Source organism: Panicum virgatum, chromosome 9K, assembly GCF_016808335.1.
Source record: "Panicum virgatum strain AP13 chromosome 9K, P.virgatum_v5, whole genome shotgun sequence".
Lineage (NCBI taxonomy): Eukaryota > Viridiplantae > Streptophyta > Magnoliopsida > Poales > Poaceae > Panicum > Panicum virgatum.
Window position 1 is genome coordinate 57,916,373 of NC_053144.1, and position 22,071 is coordinate 57,938,443.

Below are 22,071 nucleotides of genomic sequence, written 5' to 3' on the forward strand. Positions count from 1 at the left end.
CGCACCCCATCAAAAAAAAAACCAAAACCGTATAAATTGCACCAGCCGGGAATCAAACCTGGGTCTGCACCGTGGCAGGGTACTATTCTACCACTAGACCACTGGTGCTATTGTGTTGCTTCGAGAAATAAATATCTGATTTTTGATATTCACTTTCCACACACTTCGAACACCCACAACCACAATCTGAAAAAAAATATTTATCACATCGTATTGTCCTACACGATCGTAACTTTCGTTTTAAATCATTGATTCATTCTGGAAAAGATAATGTACGAACACATTAACCTGTGGTAACAACGAATCCAAAATAGCAAAACCACTTTTCCATTATAAAAAAACCTGAACAACGGCAGGAGGCCAGACGGAATTACAGAGATAATAGTTTGCTGAGCGATTCTGATCAAACTTTGCAAAATATTATTCTAGTATCGTTACCTCAAGCCAGGGCAGGAAAATAATACATCAACTTATCTGAAAGGAAAAAGAGTAGGGTACAGACGGATCTTCGTTAGACAGGTTTGGCGTGCAGCACAACTCATGACCTCAATTCCCCAATGGACAGCTCTGGGGCACAACAGCCTAACAAGCATGTCCCGGCGCTGCATCTTCTGTCAGCTGAGCGAGTATGCTCCTGTGTAGAAGTACATTGACTTCAAGAAAAATACATGGCATTCCAAGAAATGCTCAGACTATTTCCGCCTTTCCTCATTGAACCTTTCAAAAAATGACTTCGAGGCCTCATATGTGGACCAACATATTGCAGCCGCAGGTGCATGGAACAGCATTCTTGGCTTCCATCCCCTCATCAGCCCGGAATATCCGTCTCGTTTTATGATTGTTCTAAACACATCTCCTATTGAGCTGCTTGAGAAGCGCTCACAGCCACAGACACCCTGATCAGAAAAATTAGTGTTACATTCCTTGGAACTGATGGCAGGTCATTCACAAAGAAAAACAAAACTTGAAGAAAAAAAATCCACATTAAAATTGAACATGAGGCACAAAACAAAACGATGGTGACAGGGGCAGTATTTCCATGGCCATGAAATGGGTAACTTTCAACTGAACCAAAAGAAAGGGTTTAAGCGGGCCACCCAGATCTTTTCATGTTAATTTGATACCCAAAATGAAAGTGTTTTATGGTTCACTTAATTGTGTGTTTTCCCTTGATCAGTTTCCAGAAGAATAGGAAAGACTAAAATGTCAGTAATTCAAGAATTAAACAACATGCATTTAAACCAATATTCAAGCAAGGTTCCACTGCTCTATATGTTCCAGGGAATGTCTCTGAGGCTGTTGTTTTCATGTTCCTTGTATCCTTTTGTTTCAGCTTCTTATAATCATTGTAGATCGGGGAGAAACACAGATGGACAGGTTATGGGCTTATGTGATATTTAGCAAGATAAGTAACTTTATATAATTTTAACTGAGTCACACATTCATAATATTTAAACCTCTTCAAAACATATTTCACCAATCACCAGGGCACAAACACCCAACAAACAAGGGAGCAGACTAGACAGAGAACGTGCGATTGGTGGAGATTGCAATCTAGAATTCCAATTTGTCATCATGTTATCTACAGACAGTATACGTGATAGAGAGGGTAGTCAAATGTATCTGAAGGTTGCCCTAGGCTTAAAGAGCACGTGAAGGTCCAAACTCCAAAATAAGCTTGAACTAGGAAGTTAATGATGTGTGCACTCAATGATTTGTATAAATTTCCACTTCGGTTTTTAAGCAAAAATTGCAGGTCAGCTGCTGGATCTACAGTGTGAAACAGTTATACATATTGCATTTACATTAAATCCAGTGGCCACAGAAATAAAAAGGTCACTTCCCTGTGTCATTAGGCCTCCACAATAGTTCTACAGACCATCCTTAGAATGGTAATCACCACTAGCAGATCAAATGAACACAGAAGGCTACTTCACAAATTGTTTCCAATAACCTTGGAGGTGGATTGGTCAATTAGACAGCATAAGAGACCCCCCCCAGAAATAAAAAGGTCGCTTCCCTGTGTCATTAGGCCTCCACAATAGTTCTACAGAGCATCCTTAGATCGGTAATCACCACTACAAGATCAAATGAACACAGAAGGCTACTTCACAAATTGTTTCCAATAATCTTGGAGGTGGATTGGTCAACTAAGCATTCGGTGGGCAAGCCATTAGAAATCACTCAAATCAGCTATAATATTTGTTGCAGTCTTGCGGAGCATTAAAGGTCACAGCTTGGTCAGATCGTGAATCAAGTGCATAAGATCCTCACCTGACACTGTAGCTGCGTCTTGACGACGTCGAGCGGTGTGGTGACCGCCGCCGCGAGTGCGCCAGCTGCGGCCCCAGCTGTGGCGTGCACGGCGAGGGACTCCTCGTCGGCCGCCATGTCCCCAAGCATCCGCTTGGCGGCCTCGTAGGTGGCGAAGTGGACGGAGGTGTAGGGCGCGTTCATGACGACGGTAGTCCGGTAGGACACGAAGAAGGCGGCGGGCCCCTCGTCGCGCAGCACGGTGCGGATGCAGTGCCCGACGCCCGTGTAAGGGCTGCTGGTGAGCTGCAGCCTCTGCTTGACGGTGTCCATGGGCGTGAAGACCGCGTCGCTGGCGACGGTCGCGAGCACCCCGGATGCGGCGTGGGCAGCGGGGTTGTTGGGGCCGAGGCGGTCGGTGAGGGCCGACTTGGCAAACTCGTAGACGGAGAAGTAGATGGCGTGGGCGGGCCCGGCGCCGAGCGCCATGGCGGGGAGGCCCCGGTAGAGGGCGAGCGCGCCGCCCTCCCCCGCCACGGCGTTGCGCAGGGCGGCCCCCAGCGACAGCGCCGGGCGGCAGGGCGGCGCGCCGGCCTGCATATGGGTCTTGAGGGTGTCGACGGGGAACATCGCCGTGTGCTCGACGACGCCGGCGACGGAGCCGGCGAGCATGTACTGCCAGAAGCGGAGGCCGTCGTGGGTGGCCGCGGGGACGGCGGGTGCGCTAAGCACCGGCTTGGGCGGGGGGCCCGGGGGCACCGCCGGCTCCTCGGCGGCGGCGGGCAGGAGGCGGTCCGGGGTGCGGTAGTCCGCAGCCATGGGGGGCGGCGGCGCTAGGGCTAGGGTTTTGACCGGATAGCACGGGGCGGAGCACGGGGAGCGCACGAGAAGGCGGCGGCAATAAAGAGGAGAGATTTGAGGGGGAGTAGGGTGTCGCCATTCAGGAGGAGGGGACGGGGAGGAAGAGGAGGCGGAGGTCAAATCGATCTCGACGCATCCTTCCCTTCCCGACCCGTGTCGCAGTTTCTTCCCCAAGTTTTTTCTCCTCTCCTCGAATCCGTTTTTCTTTTTTAAACTATACTAGAATTAGAATCCGTTTTTCAGTCTATGAAATACCGTTCTGAACTTAATTAACTAATTAAAATTTTCCCTGAAGAAACACTTGGAAGTTGTTTTTTTCTTTTGCATATTACTCTGTTCTTGATTGATGATTGATTTGATTTAATTTGATGCTGTGTCCAGGCCGGATTAGGAATCCGAGTTGTTTGGTATAATTTGGTTTAAGCAGGAAAAGTTGCCTTTTGTTTCCAGCTGGAGAGATCAAAGTCGTGGTCTATTCTGATTCACAAACGGGCGACTAATTGTTTGTTTCCGGGCGTTTTGACCTGACTAGCCACGTTTTTTTTTTTGAGTTAGACCTGACTAGCCACGTTAGTATAATAGTATTTTGCAAGGTTGATGCTTATTTGTGAGTCGCTCTGTTCGCTGGGCTGGATCTGGTGGCTAGAGTGGTGTGAGAGAAAAATACTGTTATTTGGCTGATGGCTGAAAGCTAGTACTGGAGCTAGATGAAAGGAAAACACTGTTGGACTGGAGGCTGCTGGAGCTGCCGAACAGAGTGTCGTATTGGCCTTCCCTTTGGAAGAGACGGCGAGAAGAAAGGCAAGTCCAAGATGAGGATCTGATGGTCAACCCACAAAACTTGCAAGGATCTGTATGCCATCAACTTCACGATCTGAGATCATAATTCATATGGCCTATCAGAAACAAATACGCAAGTTTAGTGGAACAGTGGGCTGGTAGCAACTTATCGGGCGTTCTTTCAACAAAGGAAAATATAGATACACGGTCGAGCGCAACCCAGTAGTGGCCCGGTAGTTGGCAGGGGCACACGCAACAGCCACTCTCCAAAAGAAGGGGAAACAAACGCCACACGGATTCGCAACCTGGCAAAGAGAAAAGCTCAACGGCATTATCTGCTAAGTTATGCTACGCATTCCTGGTACCTGCATCTAGGTTCACCCCATCTGCAACTGTAACTCTTTCTTTTAGCTATGCTGGCCTTCTCCAACTCGCAGTAGCAGGAATATAGAATATAAGGCAGCACAACTAACGTAGCGATAATATTTACAAAAAAACTATAATGATAACCTATAGATTCTTAATCTAAATAATTGACATCAGGAATCAGATTTGCTTTCTTTTCTCTACCTTTTGTTGTGGATGACAACATGTCATTGTTGTTCTACTTCTACCTCGGTAGACTAATGACTTGTAATGGCACCACACAATGAACATTCCAATCAAGTTCACCCCAAAATGAAGGCCACAGTGTAATTAACAATTGGGTAAAACAAAACTGAATAGACAAGACAATGAGTGGATCAAAATGTCACAAAAGCCATTTCGAAGGAATCTGTCAATTCCAAGATCTCATTTCCACTACACCACGCATCTGCACCGTTGTCCAAAGCAGCGCATAGCACAAATGCACAATTACACTACAGCAGTTCTGTTCAGTGAATCTATATTATTAGGTTCATATTCTGAAAACGACCAGTGAACAAATATCATACCAGAGTAGAAACGTCAATATAAAATTTTAAAAGATTCCACATAATAATTCATTTGCCTGCTCACGATAAAATCGCATCACATTACTTTCACCACGTTTTCACAAGAGATTCATCTACCTTCCATGAAGGTATTTCTAGCTAATTTTTATCCACAGAAAGTTGAGGCCAATGCCAAAATACTTGTGGCTTCCGAGAACAAAGTAACAACCCGCAATTGGAGGTCTCAATCTTATCCTATCTGTTGCCCATGTCCAGAGAACAAGCATCCAGTTGCTGAAAACTGTCAAAAACTTACAGTTGTGTATCATAACCCTACAAGTTCCTTTGGACAGAGAGATTGTATGATGCAGATTGTAAGGTCATCTTTGTGCAAAAGGTTCTGAAGCAGCAAGCTAAGAAAAAATCATTACAAGACTACCATCCATTTTCATGGTTCCAATCCAACAAGTCATTTGCACAATAACTTGTGCATCTAGATAAACATACTATCGCAGCCATCTAAAGGTGCAGCGATTTTCTCTACAGCATTTGCAATGATGTACCAGAGGGATGACATGGGCGATTTTGAAAGCATAAATCAACCTCGAGGTACATGCTCAAAGTGATAACATTTCAGCAGAACTGTTGCTCCAGGGCACACACCACACAAATAGTTCATCCATTTCACAATATAAGTCCCACTTGCATACCTATGAAGCAGAATTTTGAATAATAATGTAATATATTACAGAACAATATCATACTTTTATCTATTAGATATATTACAAGAACAATATCATACTTTCATCTATTAGAAGTATAATGGTATTAGATATATGAAGCTTTGGGAGAGGGTTATCGAGCATCGCCTAAGAAGAGTGACAAGTGTGATCCAAAACCAATTTGGGTTCATGCTTGGAAGGTCAACCATGGAGGCGATTTTCTTAATACGACAATTGATGAAGAGATATAGGGAACAGAAGAAGGACTTGCACATGGTCTTCATTGACCTTGAGAAGGCATATGACAAAGTACCGAGAAATGTCATGTGGTGGGCCTTGGAGAAGCACAAAGTCCCAACTAAGTACATTACCCTCATTAAGGATATGTACAAGGATGCGACGACGTTTGTCCGGACATGTGATGGCAACACCACTGACTTTCCTATTAACATAGGCCTACACCAGGGGTCAGCATTGAGCCCTTATTTATTTGCTTTAGTGATGGATGAGGTCACAAGGGATATACAAGGTGAGATCCCTTGGTGTATGCTCTTTGCTGATGATGTGGTGCTAGTTGACGAGAGTAGGGCAGGGGTTAACAGGAAGTTAGAGCTGTGGAGACGCACGTTAGAGTCGAAAGGGTTCAGACTTAGTAGGACCAAGACCGAGTACATGATGTGCGATTTCAGCGCGACTAGGCATGAGGGGGGAGACGTTAGTCTAGATGGACAAGTGGTGGTCCAGAAGGATACTTTTCGGTATTTAGGATCGGTGCTACAAAAGGATGGCGACATTGATAAAGATGTTAGGTATAGAATTTCAGCTGGCTGGTTGAAATGGCGGCAAGCTTCTGGCATCCTTTGTGACAAGAGGGTGCCACAAAAGCTAAAAGACAAATTCTATAGGACAACAATTCGTCCGGCGATGCTATACGGTGCTGAATGTTGGCCTACAAAAAGGCGACATGTCCAGCAACTGAGTGTAGCAGAGATGCGGATGTTGCGGTGGTTTTGCGGGCACACAAGGAGGGATAGAGTCCGGAACTAAGTTATTCGGGATAGGGTCGGAGTGGCACCAATTGAGGAGAAACTTACCCAGCATCGGCTGAGATGGTTTGGACATGTCCAACGAATGCCTCCTGAGGCGCCGGTGCGTAATGGGGTTCTTGAGCGGGTCGATAATGTAAAGAGGGGTAGAGGTAGACCTAAACTGACGTGGGATGAGTCGGTTAAGAGAGACCTTAAGGATTGGAATATCTCTAAAGAGATAGCTTTGGATAGGAGCGCTTGGAGACTAGCTATCAATGTGCCTGAACCTTGAACTTATTTCTTTCGGGTTTCATCTCTAGCCTAACCCAACTTGCTTGGGAAAAAGGCTATGTTGTTGTTGTTGTTGTTGTTGTTGGACTAATATTTCAAAATGAAGCACTTAGTTTTATAAGGAAATGCAGTTCTGAAATGGAAATTGGAATTAAATAGGCCACCACATTTGATTTGACTATAACTCCCATGGTTAGATAAGATTTCTGTACAGAAATCATATGTAGGTTTAGTTCAGATAGTTGTGTACATTATGCAAGTTTGAGACAAAATGATTCCAGAGTTGAAAAAAAATGAGTTGTCATCATGATGTCTGTATAACAATAGTGCAGTTGTGCAACTTTTGGGCCATCCCAAAAAAGTAACGAGAAAAGAGAGACACCGAATTACAGGTAATACATGGACGTGCTTATGGTAATTGCAATCATTACTCACTTTTATTTCCTAGTGAGAGTTCATTCAGATACTGTACTACCCAACACTAACACATGGGATAAGATAAATGACTCATTATGGTACCTGGTGTCTTGGCAAGATCAAAGATTTGTCCTGCTGTTGAGTACATAAATGAGTGTTAACTGTATTGCTGCCCATAAACTTTCTAGGATGCCACCTTTTCAATGGTTTCCTGGGGTATATGCACCTAGAGCATCTCTGCTATAACTTACGCGGCTTCTTGTTGCAGGAACAAACATGGTCTGGACAGATGGATGGACAAGCCATAAGGTTACATATGGTGAATAATGTTGCAAGTAAAGGAACTCTAGAAATTTTCATCAGACACACCTGTAAACTGCCAAAATAAAATTTCCTTTTTTCTTTTTAAAAAAGCATTTACTTATTGTGACTGTAACTAACTAAATGCTTTGCAGTATTGAAGACCTTTGGTACATAATTGCTAGAATTGAAACTTGTTTACTACAAGTATCAGTTACCTGCTCATTGCACTCATCTTATTTGAAGTAAAACTATATCGATAGTACTGGTTGTACTAGTAATTTACATATGTACAGAGCAAATATGACATGTAGATAGAACAAGGGGAAAAAAACAATGCAACAAAATCACTTGCATACAGCAGCTTGCTAATAGAGAAGACACATCATTTAAAAACAAATAGACATCCCATAAACTCACCTTAATTCGTTGCGGCAAACCAATCCAAAATTCCAGGTTTGGAATGGCCTAGAATATAAAATAGAGTAAGACAAGAAGTGGTTTGAAAGCATCATGAATTACAATGGATGGAAAAGGTTCCTAAATTATTGCTTGTAGAAATATAAAGGGCAAGTGAGGATTGATACTTTATATCACAATTTGACAGGAACATTTAATATTTTACAAAGGGCGCACTATGTTTTACATTTTTTTATTTGCATTTGATTTATTGGCATTCTTTTAGTTCTTCTGTGCTTCTCAGTTAGTTTTATTGTGTTGTTAAATTATACGCATTTCTTAAACAATCTAACTAAAAAGAGGGAAACCCAATGGAACATACCAATTTCCATGAAATCCAAGTAGAAATATCAAAAGTCAAAACAGTTATTTCATAGCCAGGTTGACCTTGTTATCTAATAAAACCGATCCTTATCCTAGCAATCAATATTTTCGCTTCTGCTATGTATATACTAGAAGCACAAAACTGGTAGTGAATCAATTACGAGATAACATTTCTGGTCTCATAACTTGACGTTTCGTACAGCCTAAGTATAATTCAACACTTGTTTTTGTCTCTAAACATTGGGTTCAGCTACAGTCTACATTTATTTTGGAATCCTGCCTTCAGGAGTTGGTGTAACTCAGCCTTTTGGGCAAAGGTGGTGTAACTCAGCCTTTTGGGCAAAGGCTAATACATTTTTTAAAGAATTTTTCAGTAAGAATTTTCTTGATCTCATTCCAAAATCTTGGACCATTAATGAAAAAATATCTAATACAAAAGCTGAGACAAAATGGTACTTTTTTTCTACAGTTTTTTTTTAAAGTGTTCTTTACAATAAGCATGCATGCACACATATATGCACTTGCAGATGCATCGGTTTAGTGGGAGTTGGGTTAATGAGAACTGTCCTCTAAATCTAATTACTAAAGCTATGCACCAGAGCCTACAGATAAGAAACTGAGAGAGTATTACAACTAGCCTCTAGTAGAGAATAAAATTGTACCCCAAATAATTTGAAACAAAATGGATGAGGCATAAAAATTGGCGGACCCATTAAATACTTGATTTACCTCTACAGAATGAATGCCAAGGAAATAATATCTATAAACTGCTCCAATCAAAATGTAACCTCCAAGAAGGGACAGTATTCTGCAGAAAAGTTGATATTAATCAAGCGAGAACTACCAAAACAAAAAAAAAGTATGAAACTCCGTGAGCAATGAGAAATCATAAAAGAGACTATAATTTGTATTGAGAAGAAAATAAGCACTCAAGCAAAGGAGAAATGAACTTGAACCAAGGTGGCTGGGGTACACCCACACCTTCCAGTAGTTGAGCTAGATCAGTTTCTTCCTATTATAGCCCAATGGCCCAAACAAGTTCAAGTTTCATAGCTGTATGCAACTCAAAATAACATACGTTATGAACAAAGTGCCTAACCATCCCCAGCCACTTCCAGAAGCAGAAACAGATCTTGAACAACCAGAAGGGTGCTTAATTGTTGTAGCCTGTGATGTAAAGTTATGTTAATGTCTTAGAAGAAAATATGATATAGAAAATTGCATCATTGCAAATTTTGTGTACCCACATAATCACAATCACCAGATATGACGAATTTGCCCGGTACCTGTGAACGAGAAAATAAAGTAGAAAGGTAAAATAGAGGTGATAAAGAAACAAAGTAAACATAAACTTCAAGGAGCTGTAAATGAAGGAATCTACTCACTTGGGCTACAATTGAGTCGCAAAGGACAGAAATAGAAATAGAACACTTTGATGAGAACATCTTAACAACAACACCCTTTTGAGGATTACTCTCGTCTATTCTTCCCCCAACAAAACAAATAAAAAAGTTAGTTCCATACAAAAAGGATAGTTCTGAAACAATTGTATACCACTGTTACCAATTAGAGATAAATGGGATTTAGATGAACTCCCGAGGGTTGTGCAAACATCATACCCTGTGGACAGAAAAAAAATGTAGATTATGTTACTTCCAATGACCAGCACTAACAGCAAAAGAGGACAATAGAACAATTCAGACTGATATTTGAAAAATAAAATTCAAAATCATTTGAAAAATGCAAAGGGGGAACCAGTTGTTCCACATATATCATTCCGGATACACAGTTAAGGATATAATAGGGATCAACTGAAAATAATGACTCAGGAGAGAAAAAAGCTACCTCCAATATTATTCGACACAAGTGCACTACACTGGGTTCCGCACCTCAATGGACCGCCACAGCCCTATTGTGGTACATAAATAGTTAGAATAGAATAGAATTAAAGCAACAGATGAGAAAAAAATAGAATCTTTGACAGCACTCAGTATGAAGGTACATAGGAGCTTAAATTATTAGAAAAAATAACAACATTCCAAGAAGTAATTGTGTCCACGGCCATACTATCACTACCACCTATTAGACTATTCCTTGTTAAGAGAATTCATCAAAGAGACAAAGATTGTTTAATGAAAGAGTGTCCCCTAGCACATGAAAGTTCAGGTAACTGCAAACGTGCTGTGAAGTATGCACTTCTGGTTGGTAAATCTTCAAATGATAACACGTTCCCTTAGGCAATCGTAACAAATACAGCTATAAACAGTGTCTAGATAAGCAATGAAGAAACAATGATGCTTGCTCATTAAACACAAGTGTTGGAGTATATTGAGCCCATGTGTATAGAGGCCCATCTAGAGGCTCATGTATAGGTGTTATATATACCCACCCTTCTAGGGTTGGAGAAATACAGGGATTATTGTCTCCTACATGGTATCTTTAGCCTAGGTTTCCTCTCTCTCTTCTCTCCACTCTCCAGCCCGCCGCCGCCGCCGCCGGCCACCATAACCGGCCGCCGGCCCCTCCTCCTCCCCTCTCCTCCTTCCCCTCCCTCTCTTCCCTTCCTTCCCCTCTCTCTGTGCCGGCGCCATGGCCTGCCAGGCCCGCCGCCTCCCTGGCCCTGCTCGATCCCGAGCAGGGCAGGGCCGCCGCCGCCGGCAGGGGCCTGGGGGCCGCCGGATCCGCCGCCCCCGAGGCCGCCGCCGCCGGATCTGCGCTTCCCAGGACTGGAGCCGCGCCTCCTCTGCTCGGGGCCGGTTCCTCCTCTGCTCCGACGCCGCCGCCCGCCTGGAGCAGCGCCACCGCCGCCGCCCGCCTAGAGCAGCGCCACCGCCGCCGCGCTGGCCGCCCAGGCTGGCCCTGGCGCGGGCGGAGCCCAGGCCGGGGCTGCATCCGCCGCCGCCGCCGCCCAGGTCGTTCCCGGCCCTGGTGCAGGCGCGGGCGGAGCCCAGGCCGGGGCTGCAGCCGCCGTCGCCGCCGCCCAGGTCGTTCCCGGCCCTGGTGCAGGCGCGGGTGGGCCTGCAGCCGCCGCAGCCGCCCAGATCGGGCCCGCCGACGTCGCCGCCGCTCAGGACGTCCCTGGTGCGGGCGATGCCGCCGCCGCCGCCCACCGCGCCGCGGTCGCTTCCGGCAAGCAGCCCGCCGCTGCCACCGTCGCCGATCCCACGTGGCCCGAGCTCGGGATGCCTCCCATGGACGCGCCGCTCTCTGCCGCCGCCTTCCGAGGGCAGCAGGCCGACGCCGCTCTCGCCGCGGACCTCCTCGCCGCCAAGTCGGAGGCTTCGGCGGCCCAGGAGCGTGTCCGTGTGGCAGCCCTTACCTGGGAGCGCGAGCGCTCCACGGCCGACGCCCTCGCTCTCCGGGTCGCCGAGGCGGAGCGCTACCTCCGCATCTCCTCCGGCCAGCCAGTCGACCCCGAGCACGGCGCCTCCTCCTCCCACCTGGCCCCACCAATTGGATCTGGAGCCCGGTACAACCCGGCCGACCCCATGGTTGCCCAGCTCCACCTCCAGGCAGCCGGCGTCCAGAACATCAGGGCCCTGGTCTCCGTCCTCCTCGACCCCGCATCCTCCTCCTACGGCCATTGGCGGGACCAGGTGGCGCTCGAGGGGCAGTTCCTCGGCAACGCCGAGTACCGCGCCCTCCAGCTCGACGCCACTTTCCGCACTTTCGTGCAGGGGGACCTCTCCGTCGGTGAGTACTGCCGGCGGATGAAGAGCATGGTCGATGTTCTTCACGACCTCGGGGATCCGGTGTCCGATCGGGTCTTGGTGCTCAATGTCCTACGGGGACTGAGCAGCACCTACGACCACCTGAAGGGCTGGATCGCCCGCCAGAGGCCATTCCCCACCTTCCTGCAGGTCCGGGACGACCTCGCCCTTGAGATCACCAGGGGTTTCGCGCCCGGATCGTCCTCGCCCACCCCCGCCGCGCTCGTTGCTACTCCAACGGCCTCCTCCGCTGCTCCTGCCACCTCCCTCCTTGGTGCTGCTCCCGCAGGGCAGACCGGAGGAGGGGGGCCGTGGACGTCGCCGGCGACTGGGTGGTGGCACTGGTGGCCCTGCTTCTGGGAGCACCGGTACCGGTGGGGGCCGTCGGGGCGCGCCGACACCGGCTCCGGCTCCCGCCCCTGCCGCTGGAGGTACGCCCTGGCCATCCTTCAGCAACCCATGGTCAGGGCGCATCTCGATGTGGCCGTTCCAGGGTCCGGGAGGGGGGACTCGTCCTCAGCTCCAGCCGGCGGCCATGTTCACTGGCGCTGCTCCACTCTTCGCGCCGTCCTGGACCCCGCCCGCTCAGCCCAGCCAGCAGCCGACCTGCCCTGGGGGGTGGGACCAGGCCGCTCTGGCGCAGTCCTTCAGCACCATGGGACTGACGCCGCCGACCAGCACCGAGTGGATCGCCGACTCGGGTGCCTCGTTCCACACCACTCCCGATGCTGGTATCCTCTCTTCTGTCCGAACCCCACACCCCTCTTGTCCTTCTTCTATCATGGTTGGTGATGGGTCTTGCCTTCCTGTCACCGCCGTGGGTTCTGCTCCTCGTCTTCCTAATGTTCTTGTTGCTCCTCAAATGGTTCACAACCTTCTTTCTATTCGCCAGTTTACTGCTGACAACTCCTGTTCTATCGAATTTGACTCCTCTAGTCTTACTGTGAAGGATTCGGCTTCCCGGCGTCCGCTCCTCCGATGTGACAGCCCGGGGCCCCTTTACACTCTTCGGCTTCCTGCTTCCGCTGTCTCGCCTTCGGCTTCTTCGTCTTTTGCTTTTGCCGTGACGCCTTCTTCCACCACCTGGCACCGCCGGCTTGGTCACCCCGGCCGCGACGTTTTGGCTCAGCTCTGCCGTAGTACCGATGTTCCATGTACTAGGGCTCCTGCTGAGCACCTCTGTCATGCGTGCCAGTTAGGTCGTCATGTTAGACTTCCGTTTTCTTTTTCTTCTTCGCATGTTGCGCATGCTTTTGATCTTATTCACTGTGACCTGTGGACATCTCCTGTACTCAGCATATCTGGCTATAGATACTATCTGATCATTGTTGATGATTTTTCTCATTACTCTTGGACTTTCCCTTTGCGCGCCAAGTCTGAGACTTTCCCCACCCTCCTCCACTTCTTTGCCTGGGTGTTCACTCAGTTCGGCCTCACCGTTAAGGCCGTCCAGTGTGACAACGGGCGGGAGTTCGATAACTCCACCTCCCGGTCTTTCTTCCTGTCTCGGGGTGTTCAGCTGCGTATGTCTTGTCCGTATACCTCTCCTCAGAACGGCAAGGCTGAGCGGATGATTCGCACGACGAACGACGTCGTGCGCACCCTTCTGATCCAAGCTTCTCTCCCTCCGCGCTTCTGGGCTGAGAGCCTCCACACCGCCACCTACCTGCTCAACCGACTTCCATCCACTGCTTCTCCTGCTCCCACTCCACACCACGCTCTTTTCGGTACCCCTCCTCGCTACGACCACCTTCGGGTCTTCGGGTGTGCGTGTTACCCTAACACCTCCGCCACCGCTTCTCACAAGCTGGCGCCCCGCTCGACTCATTGTGTGTTCCTCGGGTACTCCCCTGACCACAAGGGGTACCGATGCTTTGACCTCACCTCTCGCCGCGTTCTGATCTCACGACACGTCGTCTTCGACGAGTCGGATTTCCCCTACTCCACCTCCTCCACACCTTCTTCTGATCCCGAACTGGCGTCTCTGTTTCCGACTGACCCGGTGGTTCAGCCACCGTTACCTGTCTGTCCTTTTCCTGCAGGTTTTCCCGGCGCACCGGCACCTCTTCCGGTGATCCCTGCTGCGCCGAGCGCGGCCCCGGTGCCCGCGGTCGCACCACGCGCGGCCCCCGGACCTCCGGTCGTGCCGCACACGGACCCGGTGTCTCCCGCTGCGCCACGCGCAGCCCCGGTGCCTTCCCCTGCACCTGAGCGGTACGCTCAGTCGGTGCAGGTGTACCGGCGTCGCTCGGTGCCGAACCCGGCGCCGCAGCGGTACGCTGAGCCGGTGCAGGTGTACCGGCGTCGTTTGGCGTCGACACCGGCACCGCCTCCTGCTCCGGAGGCTCCTGTGATGCCGACACCGGAGCCGTCGCCGCCGCCGCCGCCTCATCCGGCTCCCTCTCGAGCCGAGCCGGAGGTGTACCACCCGCTGGTCATCCATCGGGATCCTCGGCATATCCATCCCATGGTGACTCGACGGATGGCGTCCCAGGCCGCGACTCTCTCCGTCACCGAGGGAGAGTCGCGGGTCTCTCCGGTACCCTCCTCTGTCCGCGACGCCTTGGCGGATCCTCACTGACGTCACGCGATGGAAGAGGAGTACGCGGCTCTTCTTGCCAACCAGACGTGGGACCTCGTGCCGCGTCCGTCTGGTTGCAATGTGGTGACTGGCAAGTGGATCTGGACGCATAAGCGTCGGGCTGACGGCACACTGGAGCGCTACAAGGCTCGCTGGGTTCTCCGGAGGTTCACTCAGCGGCCTAGTGTGGACTATGATGAGACCTTCAGCCCGGTCGTGAAGTCCGCTACGGTGCGCACGGTCCTCTCGCTTGCGCTCTCGCGCACTTGGCCTGTGCACCAGCTGGATGTGAAGAATGCGTTTCTTCACGGCACATTGTCAGAGACTGTTTACTGCTCTCAGCCTGCGGGATTTGTGGACTCGAGTCGTCCGGATATGGTCTGCGGGCTCAACAAGTCTCTATGGACTGAAGCATGCTCCACGGGCTTGGTACTCTCGGTTCGCCACGTTCTTGCTAACACTGGGGTTCACCGAGGCCAAGTCTGACACGTCTCTCTTCATCTACCGCCGTGGGGATGAGACGGCATATCTGCTGCTATATGTCGATGACATTGTGCTCACAGCTTCCAGTCAGCAGTTGCTTCAGAATGTCATCTCCTCTCTGCAGCAGGAGTTCGCTATGAAGGATCTCGGTCAGCTCCACCACTTCTTGGGCGTCACTATTGAGCCTCGCCCGTCTGGTCTTCTCCTCCACCAGGAGCAGTATGCCCTCGATATTCTGGAGCGGGCTGGGATGACTGATTGCAAGCCCTGCTCCACTCCAGTCGACACTCAGGCGAAGCTGTCTGCTGATCTGGGTGATCCAGTGGCTGATCCTACTGCCTACCGGAGTCTGGCCGGCGCTTTGCAGTACCTCACCTTCACCAGGCCGGACCTCACCTACGCTGTTCAGCAGGTCTGTCTCCATATGCATGATCCCCGGGAGTCACACTATCGTGGGATTTCTAGGGTACCCACAGCCGGGTGGCGGAGCGCACCCGCCTATTCCCAGAGAGGGACTGCTCGGGGAGGTACTAGGCGATTGGGCTGATCTTGCTCTGAGATAGGCACACAAGAACACACGATCTAGAGTGGTTCGGGCCGCCGGAGCGTAATACCCTACGTCCACTGGGAGAAGTTTTGATCTCTGTTGAGTTTGAGTCTATCCTCTGCCGGGCCTTGGTTCTCCCCAGCCTGAGTCTTCCTTCTAGCGGGCGCCCCCTTTTATAGACCAAGGGGGCGGATACATAGGACGTTGGAGTCCCGACAGGTGGGCCCAACGTGACTGCGCAGCATACTACGCAGAGTATTCAGATGGGTACAGTGGTTACGGATCTTTCCCCCGATACGCTCTGCTAGCGCTACAGTGGTCTTCCCTTGTCCCGTCACCAAGGTGTCCGTTGGGGGAGCGTAGCTTGCGGCGTAGCCTGTGGAGGCTATTATGTAGGCGTCATAATGGGTGAAGCCGAGCCGTCGTATCCATCTGTTATGGCAGACTTGGCAGGCGCGGCGTGGGCGGCGCCTGCGGCTCCACCATCTTGGTAACACGCGATCAATAGTGCCTCCTGGTCAAAGAATCGCCTGGCTTCCACCGCATCAATGCGGGTGTCCACCTACCACAATAAATGCAGTGGTGGGTGAGGCTTAGTATGGAGACCAAGCGGCCTTGAAATGTCGTGCTTGTAGACACGTGTCGCTCCGGACCACCCCGAGGCAGGGCGTCGACTTCTTCCCTTAGCGAGTGGTCCGGTTACCATACAAGGGGTCCGGGACCCTATGAGGGGTCCGGGGCTTCCGCGGGGGTCCGGACCCCTCGGGAGGTCCGGAGCCCCGGCTGTTCGGGTTGCCCGCCTCTTCCGGGACACGCGTCGTTCCTGGACCTTTCCCAGTCGTGAGGCAGGTCCGGAACCGTCGCCGAGAGATCAGGACTCCGGACCACAGGGGTCCGGCTGTTTGGACGTAGTCAAAGATAACTACAAGGCTCTTGGCTAGATACAGCAAGAAGGGGTACCCCAGTTCTGGGGTACCGACAGTGGCCCCCGGGCCCACCTCGGGAGAGGTACGAACCCGCGGGTGGGGCCACTATCGTGATGTGTTTCTACGTAACCTGATTACGCTGGTGTGGTCATACGAAGAGCGGGTGCTCCGGACCCCTGAGGCCGGTACACCGGTTGCCAGGTTCAAGCTCTAGAGTGCTCTCCGCAGGGCGATGAAGGTGTAGGCTTAGGGTACGGAACCAAGCTAAGCGGCTACACAGACCTCGGACCGCTCAGGGAGCAACAATACCTCCTGGACCTGGCTCTTGGCGACCGTGGCGAGCGGTCTCCGCCGGAGCGGGCCACCGGAGTGGACTTGAGTCGACCGTGGCGAGCGGTCTCCGCCGGAGCGGGCCACCGGAGTGGACTTGAGTCGACCGTGGCGAGCGGTCTCCGCCGGAGCGGGCCACCGGAGTGGACTTGGGTCGACCGTGGCGAGCGGTCTCCGCCGGAGCGGGCCACCGAAGTGGACTTGGGTCGACCGTGGCGAGCGGTCTCCGCCGGAGCGGGCCACCGTAGTGGACTTGGATTATTGCTGACGAACCAAAGGAAAATGTCACCGGACCTCACAGTAAGGTGCAAGAAACCAAGCCTTATACTAGAAGGGAGCCCGGGACCTCTAAAGACAGCAGTCTTGGATACTAGAGTACTTGTAACAAGGTAGTGAAGTACGTAAGCTTAGGGTACATTAACAGGCTAAGCTACGCGGAGCTCCTCTACCCCAGGATACGAGTACCACTTCTCCAGAGCAGGTCCTTAGGGGTCCGGACTGCCTTCCAGCTAGAAGGGGCGTCCTCACCTGACTTCAAGCCGGCAACTTAACTTGGATCGCTTAACAAAAGAAAAGACTCTGTTTGGGGGGAAGAGACGGTTAACGAAGAAATAGCCAACCAGAACGAATGAATGTTATTAGAGTAGAGTCGAGACAAGACTAAGAAAATAACTCTCCTTTATTATTGTGGTTATCACGGTATACATCAGAGGTCGGGATTACGAGGTCGGACCTCCACCGCTCCGGACCGCTTTTTGCCTGTTTGTGTGATAGGGCCAGAGGTCGGGTTTACAAGGTCAGACCTTGACCGCTCTGGACACACACATAGGCGCCACGTTATTACAAAGGAGGATTCTCTTAATCTTTTCTTAGGAGTAACCTACGGCTGCATGCTATACAGCGTGTTCTTCTCCGGTTGGAAGTGGCACGGCCACCCCTAAATTCTTCATAGTCGTCGGAGGCGAAGGCGCTCTAGATGTGCCTGAACTGCATCATCCAGCATCACCTCGGGAGCCCGGGGGGCCACTCCTTGCCTAAGAGCTGTCACATGCTTAGGTAGCATGAGACAAATTCTTTGGCTTTGAGTGGGAGAGGCTCCCCTACCGCCGTCGTCGTCTGCCGATGGAGACCAGACGCCCTTGCGCAGCAGAAGGACCGGACGTGGAGCGCGGAGAGGTGTGGTCGTTCGCCGGCTTGTCCTTGGTGCTAGCGCCAGGGGCCCCCGCGCCTGGCGGCGGGGCCTTGTCTGCAGCAGCACCGAGCTACGCTGAGGCGGATCTCCGGTGCTGGCAACGGCAGGACGACACGGCCAACTTCCTCCGGGAAGGCCGTCGGCTCCGGGCTCTATGTTGAGAGAAAGCCTTGAGCCGACGTCATACCGCCGGAGAGGAAGGATGGCCGTTGCTTGAGAGAAAACCTTGAGCCGACACCGGGATGGCGCGGGGCGGCACGCGACAGGCGTCGCCCCCGCGCACCACCGTGCCGACTCTGAGGCGTCGCAGTGGCGACGCACAGCAGGCGCAGCTGCCGTGCACCGTCGCACCGAGGGCGCTGGCGCCCCAGTGCCACAGCATGCGGCGTGGGTGCCACCATGCCTCTCTTCATCTTCTTGTTCGTCGTTGCAGAGGATGAACACGGCCCCAGAAGCCTGAAGATCCAGCCAGCGCCTGTTCCTCCCCACGGACGGCGCCAAATGTCGTGGGATTTCTAGGGTACCCACAGCCGGGTGGCGGAGCGCACCCGCCTATTCCCAGAGAGGGACTGCTCGGGGAGGTACTAGGCGATTGGGCTGATCTTGCTCTGAGATAGACACACAAGAACACACGATCTAGAGTGGTTCGGGCCGCCGGAGCGTAATACCCTACGTCCACTGGGAGAAGTTTTGATCTCTGTTGAGTTTGAGTCTATCCTCTGCCGGGCCTTGGTTCTCCCCAGCCTGAGTCTTCCTTCTAGCGGGCGCCCCCTTTTATAGACCAAGGGGGCGGATACATAGGACGTTGGGGCCCCGACAGGTGGGCCCAATGTGACTGCGCAGCATACTACGCAGAGTATTCAGATGGGTACAGTGGTTACGGATCTTTCCCCCGATACGCTCTGCTAGGGCTACAGTGGTCTTCTCTTGTCCCGTCACCAAGGTGTCCGTTGGGGGAGCGTAGCTTGCGGCGTAGCCTGTGGAGGCTATTATGTAGGCGTCATAATGGGTGAAGCCGAGCCGTCGTATCCATCTGTTATGGCAGACTTGGCAGGCGCGGCGTGGGCGGCGCCTGCGGCTCCACCATCTCGGTAACACGCGATCAATAGTGCCTCCTTGTCAAAGAATCGCCTTGGCTTCCACCGCATCAATGCGGGTGTCCACCTACCACAATAAATGCAGTGGTGGGTGAGGCTTAGTATGGAGACCAAGCGGCCTTGAAATGTCGTGTTTGTAGACACGTGTCGCTCCGGACCACCCCGAGGCAGGGCGTCGACTTCTTCCCTTAGCGAGTGGTCCGGTTACCATACAAGGGGTCCGGGACCCTATGAGGGGTCCGGGGCTTCCGCGGGGGTCCGGACCCCTCGGGAGGTCCGGAGCCCCGGCTGTTCGGGCTGCCCGCCTCTTCCGGGACGCGTCGTTCCTGGACCTTTCCCAGTCGTGAGGCAGGTCCGGAACCGTCGCCGAGAGATCAGGACTCCGGACCACAGGGGTCCGGCTGTTTGGACGTAGTCAAGAATAACTACAAGGCTCTTGCCTAGATACAGCAAGAAGGGGTACCCCAGTCCTGGGTACCGACACACACCTTGCTGCGCTGAAGCGTCTCCTCCGGTACGTCCGTGGCACTGTGGACCTCGGCCTGGTGCTTCACTGCTCGTCCTCTGCGGAGCTGGTGGTCTACACCGACGCTGACTGGGCTGGCTGCCCGGACACTCGTCGCTCCACTTCCGGCTACGCCGTCTTCTTGGGAGGCAACCTGGTCTCCTGGTCGTCCAAGCGGCAGCCGGTTGTCTCTCGCTCCAGTGCCGAGGCGGAGTACCGGGCTATCGCTAACGGCGTAGCGGAGGCGTCCTGGCTACGACAGCTCTTGGCGGAGCTCCACAGCCCGCTCGCCAAGAGCACGCTCGTCTACTGCGACAACGTCAGCGCCGTGTATCTCTCCACCAACCCCGTCCAGCATCAGCGGACGAAGCACGTGGAGATCGACCTACACTTCGTGCGCGACAGAGTCGCAATCGGCGATGTTCGGGTACTCCATGTCCCGACTACCTCCCAGTTTGCTGACATATTCACCAAGGGGCTGCCCTCCTCGACCTTCTCGGAGTTTCGTTCCAGCCTCAACGTAGCCGGTGGCTAGTTGTGGCTGCGGGGGGTATTTGCCCTTTGTACTCTATTTGTACTCTCTTCTTGTTCAGTCTTGAACACCGCTGCGTCGGTAGTTCAGACTGCGGGGGGTGTCAGCTTTCTTGTTATCCAGTTCTGAACACCGCTGCACCGGTAGTTCAGACTGCGGGGGGGTGTTGGAGTATATTGAGCTCATGTGTATAGAGGCCCATCTAGAGGCCCATGTATAGGTGTTATATATACCCACACTTCTAGGGTTGGAGGAATACAGGGATTATTCTCTCCTACAACAAGCATGAAAGGTAAATGCTGATATACAGACGTGAGTGCGCATGCTAATCTGCGAAGGAAATACTAGAAAAACTCTGAACAGCTTCCATTTATCTGATGGAATAGCTATATCAAAGGAGTACCTCACAATTAAGACACATAGGTGGGTCAAAGTTGAATAGCATTTCATCGCACAGCTGCATGTATGGAACAAATAAAACCATCATTAGTGGGTGGAGCACAAAACCTCAAAAGTTTCTTTTAGGGAATTCAAAAGCTCATTTCAGTTATTCGCCAGCTTATCATATTAGGTTCTCTAAATGGAGAAATTATGCCTACATATGCAAAAGATGATCACACAGAAAAGATTATCCTATCATAACCAACCTGGAACCAGAGTATGGAATCATTCACAGCCACCTTGTAAAACCTGAAACGTGAGACAGATTATTACAGGATGCACTTAGCATATGTATCATAACGCCAGAGAGTGCAATTCCATAGAGAGAGAATATAATAACGCATGAGTTTTCAACCAAGTCAAGCTGATCAATTTCAATATCTATAAAGGACACACTTGTAAATCTGCCTCACCCACAACGATTTCAGAGGTCTTCAACTTTCAGCAAGCCACAGACGCAACTTGCTTTCTAAAAAGGCCAATCAGGCTACGAATGCACAAATCTGTTGACTTGTGATCAGATACCGATATAAGTTCGATATACAACCAAAATCATTCAACACAGCAAAGCAATCGACTGAGTCAAAACATCAGCAATGCCCCAACACAGGACAACCATTTCATCTAACACGAGAAGCGCGTCTCCGCGACTGCGAGGCACGAGGAGGCCCCGGGGTGACCGCGAGGCACGAGGAGGATTCTACACTACCCTCAAACTGTTGGAATTTGAGCCAATCCCCGTCCCGATGGACGCGGAGGGCGTAGACAATTTAAAGGGCACGCTAGTAGTAGTAGTGGGAGCGCAGTAGCTCTAGCTAGTCACGTACCCGTCCTCGCTGAGGACGCCGCGGTGGTGCGCCGGCGTCGGCGCCGCGAGAGCGAAGCTGTAGAGCTCGCCGCCGCGCGCGACGGAGAGCTCGCAGGAGCCGCCTCCCCCCGTACCGCCAGCGGGGCCGCAGCTGCATGCCGCCGCGAGGAGGAGGAGGAGGAGCGGCGGCGGCATGCGGGGCCCCGGAGCCGGCATTCGCAGCGGCGGCGTGCCCGAGGATGCGCGGAGCGTGCGAGCTTGTCCGCCTGTGGCCTGGCGGGCAGCGCTGAGGATGCCCCCGCGGCTGGAGCTCGACACGTCTGGCGTTTGTTCCGCAGCGCGGCCATCACACCACGCGACGACACCCAGGACAGGACCGCAGCGGCAGGAGCGGGCCGGGACCCAACCCCGATGCCAGCCTTCATCGGCCGGCCGCGGCAGCGTCCCCATCCGCCCTGCGGCGCGGCCGCACCGCTCACGTGGTGCTTGCCGCCGCGGTCCTGTCCTGGGTGTCGTCGCGTGGTGTGATGGCCGCGCGACTGCGAATTCGATGGTCAAGTCGAGTCCGGT

The 22,071-nt window shown here is 51.8% G+C and overlaps 2 protein-coding genes across 5 annotated transcripts; both read right to left on the bottom strand.

Annotated features, from left to right (window-relative positions):
• Window positions 1-311: 311 nt before the first annotated feature.
• LOC120652691 (uncharacterized mitochondrial carrier C8C9.12c-like) lies at window positions 312-3,293 on the bottom strand. Its single transcript, XM_039930578.1, has 2 exons — window positions 2,275-3,293; window positions 312-896 (listed from the first exon to the last, which is right to left on the bottom strand). The coding sequence occupies exons 1-2, from the start codon at window positions 3,070-3,072 to the stop codon at window positions 693-695; spliced, it is 1,002 nt and encodes a 333-aa protein (XP_039786512.1). The 5' UTR covers window positions 3,073-3,293; the 3' UTR covers window positions 312-692.
• Window positions 3,294-4,813: 1,520 nt separating this feature from the next.
• LOC120652690 lies at window positions 4,814-21,966 on the bottom strand. 4 transcript variants are annotated; one of them, XR_005666637.1, is made up of 12 exons: window positions 21,521-21,966; window positions 20,900-20,942; window positions 20,656-20,709; window positions 10,195-10,258; window positions 9,913-9,969; window positions 9,735-9,829; window positions 9,597-9,635; window positions 9,428-9,516; window positions 9,079-9,157; window positions 7,987-8,034; window positions 7,369-7,547; window positions 4,814-5,109 (listed from the first exon to the last, which is right to left on the bottom strand). XR_005666637.1 is itself a non-coding variant. In XM_039930577.1 (11 exons), the coding sequence occupies exons 1-11, from the start codon at window positions 21,949-21,951 to the stop codon at window positions 7,467-7,469; spliced, it is 1,080 nt and encodes a 359-aa protein (XP_039786511.1). In that variant the 5' UTR covers window positions 21,952-21,966; the 3' UTR covers window positions 7,157-7,466. The 4 variants fall into 4 exon arrangements, 1 of the variants encoding a protein (XP_039786511.1); XR_005666636.1 differs by having other exon boundaries at window positions 4,814-5,518; XM_039930577.1 differs by lacking the exon at window positions 4,814-5,109 and having other exon boundaries at window positions 7,157-7,547.
• Window positions 21,967-22,071: the final 105 nt, after the last annotated feature.

Bases quoted from the DNA above. Each gene is read 5' to 3' on its own strand.
- LOC120652691 (XM_039930578.1), bottom strand. From the start codon at position 3,072: ATGGCTGCGGACTACCGCACCCCGGACCGCCTCCTGCCCGCCGCCGCC. The intron at 897-2,274 runs GTGAGGATCTTA...TTTTCTGATCAG, and splicing joins AGACGCAGCTACAGTGTCAG to GGTGTCTGTGGCTGTGAGCG.
- LOC120652690 (XM_039930577.1), bottom strand. From the start codon at position 21,951: ATGGGGACGCTGCCGCGGCCGGCCGATGAAGGCTGGCATCGGGGTTGG. The intron at 10,259-20,655 runs GTACTCCTTTGA...GTACCACAATAG, and splicing joins CTATGTGTCTTAATTGTGAG to GGCTGTGGCGGTCCATTGAG. The intron at 8,035-9,078 runs GTAAATCAAGTA...TTTATATTCTAG, and splicing joins TTGGCATTCATTCTGTAGAG to GCCATTCCAAACCTGGAATT.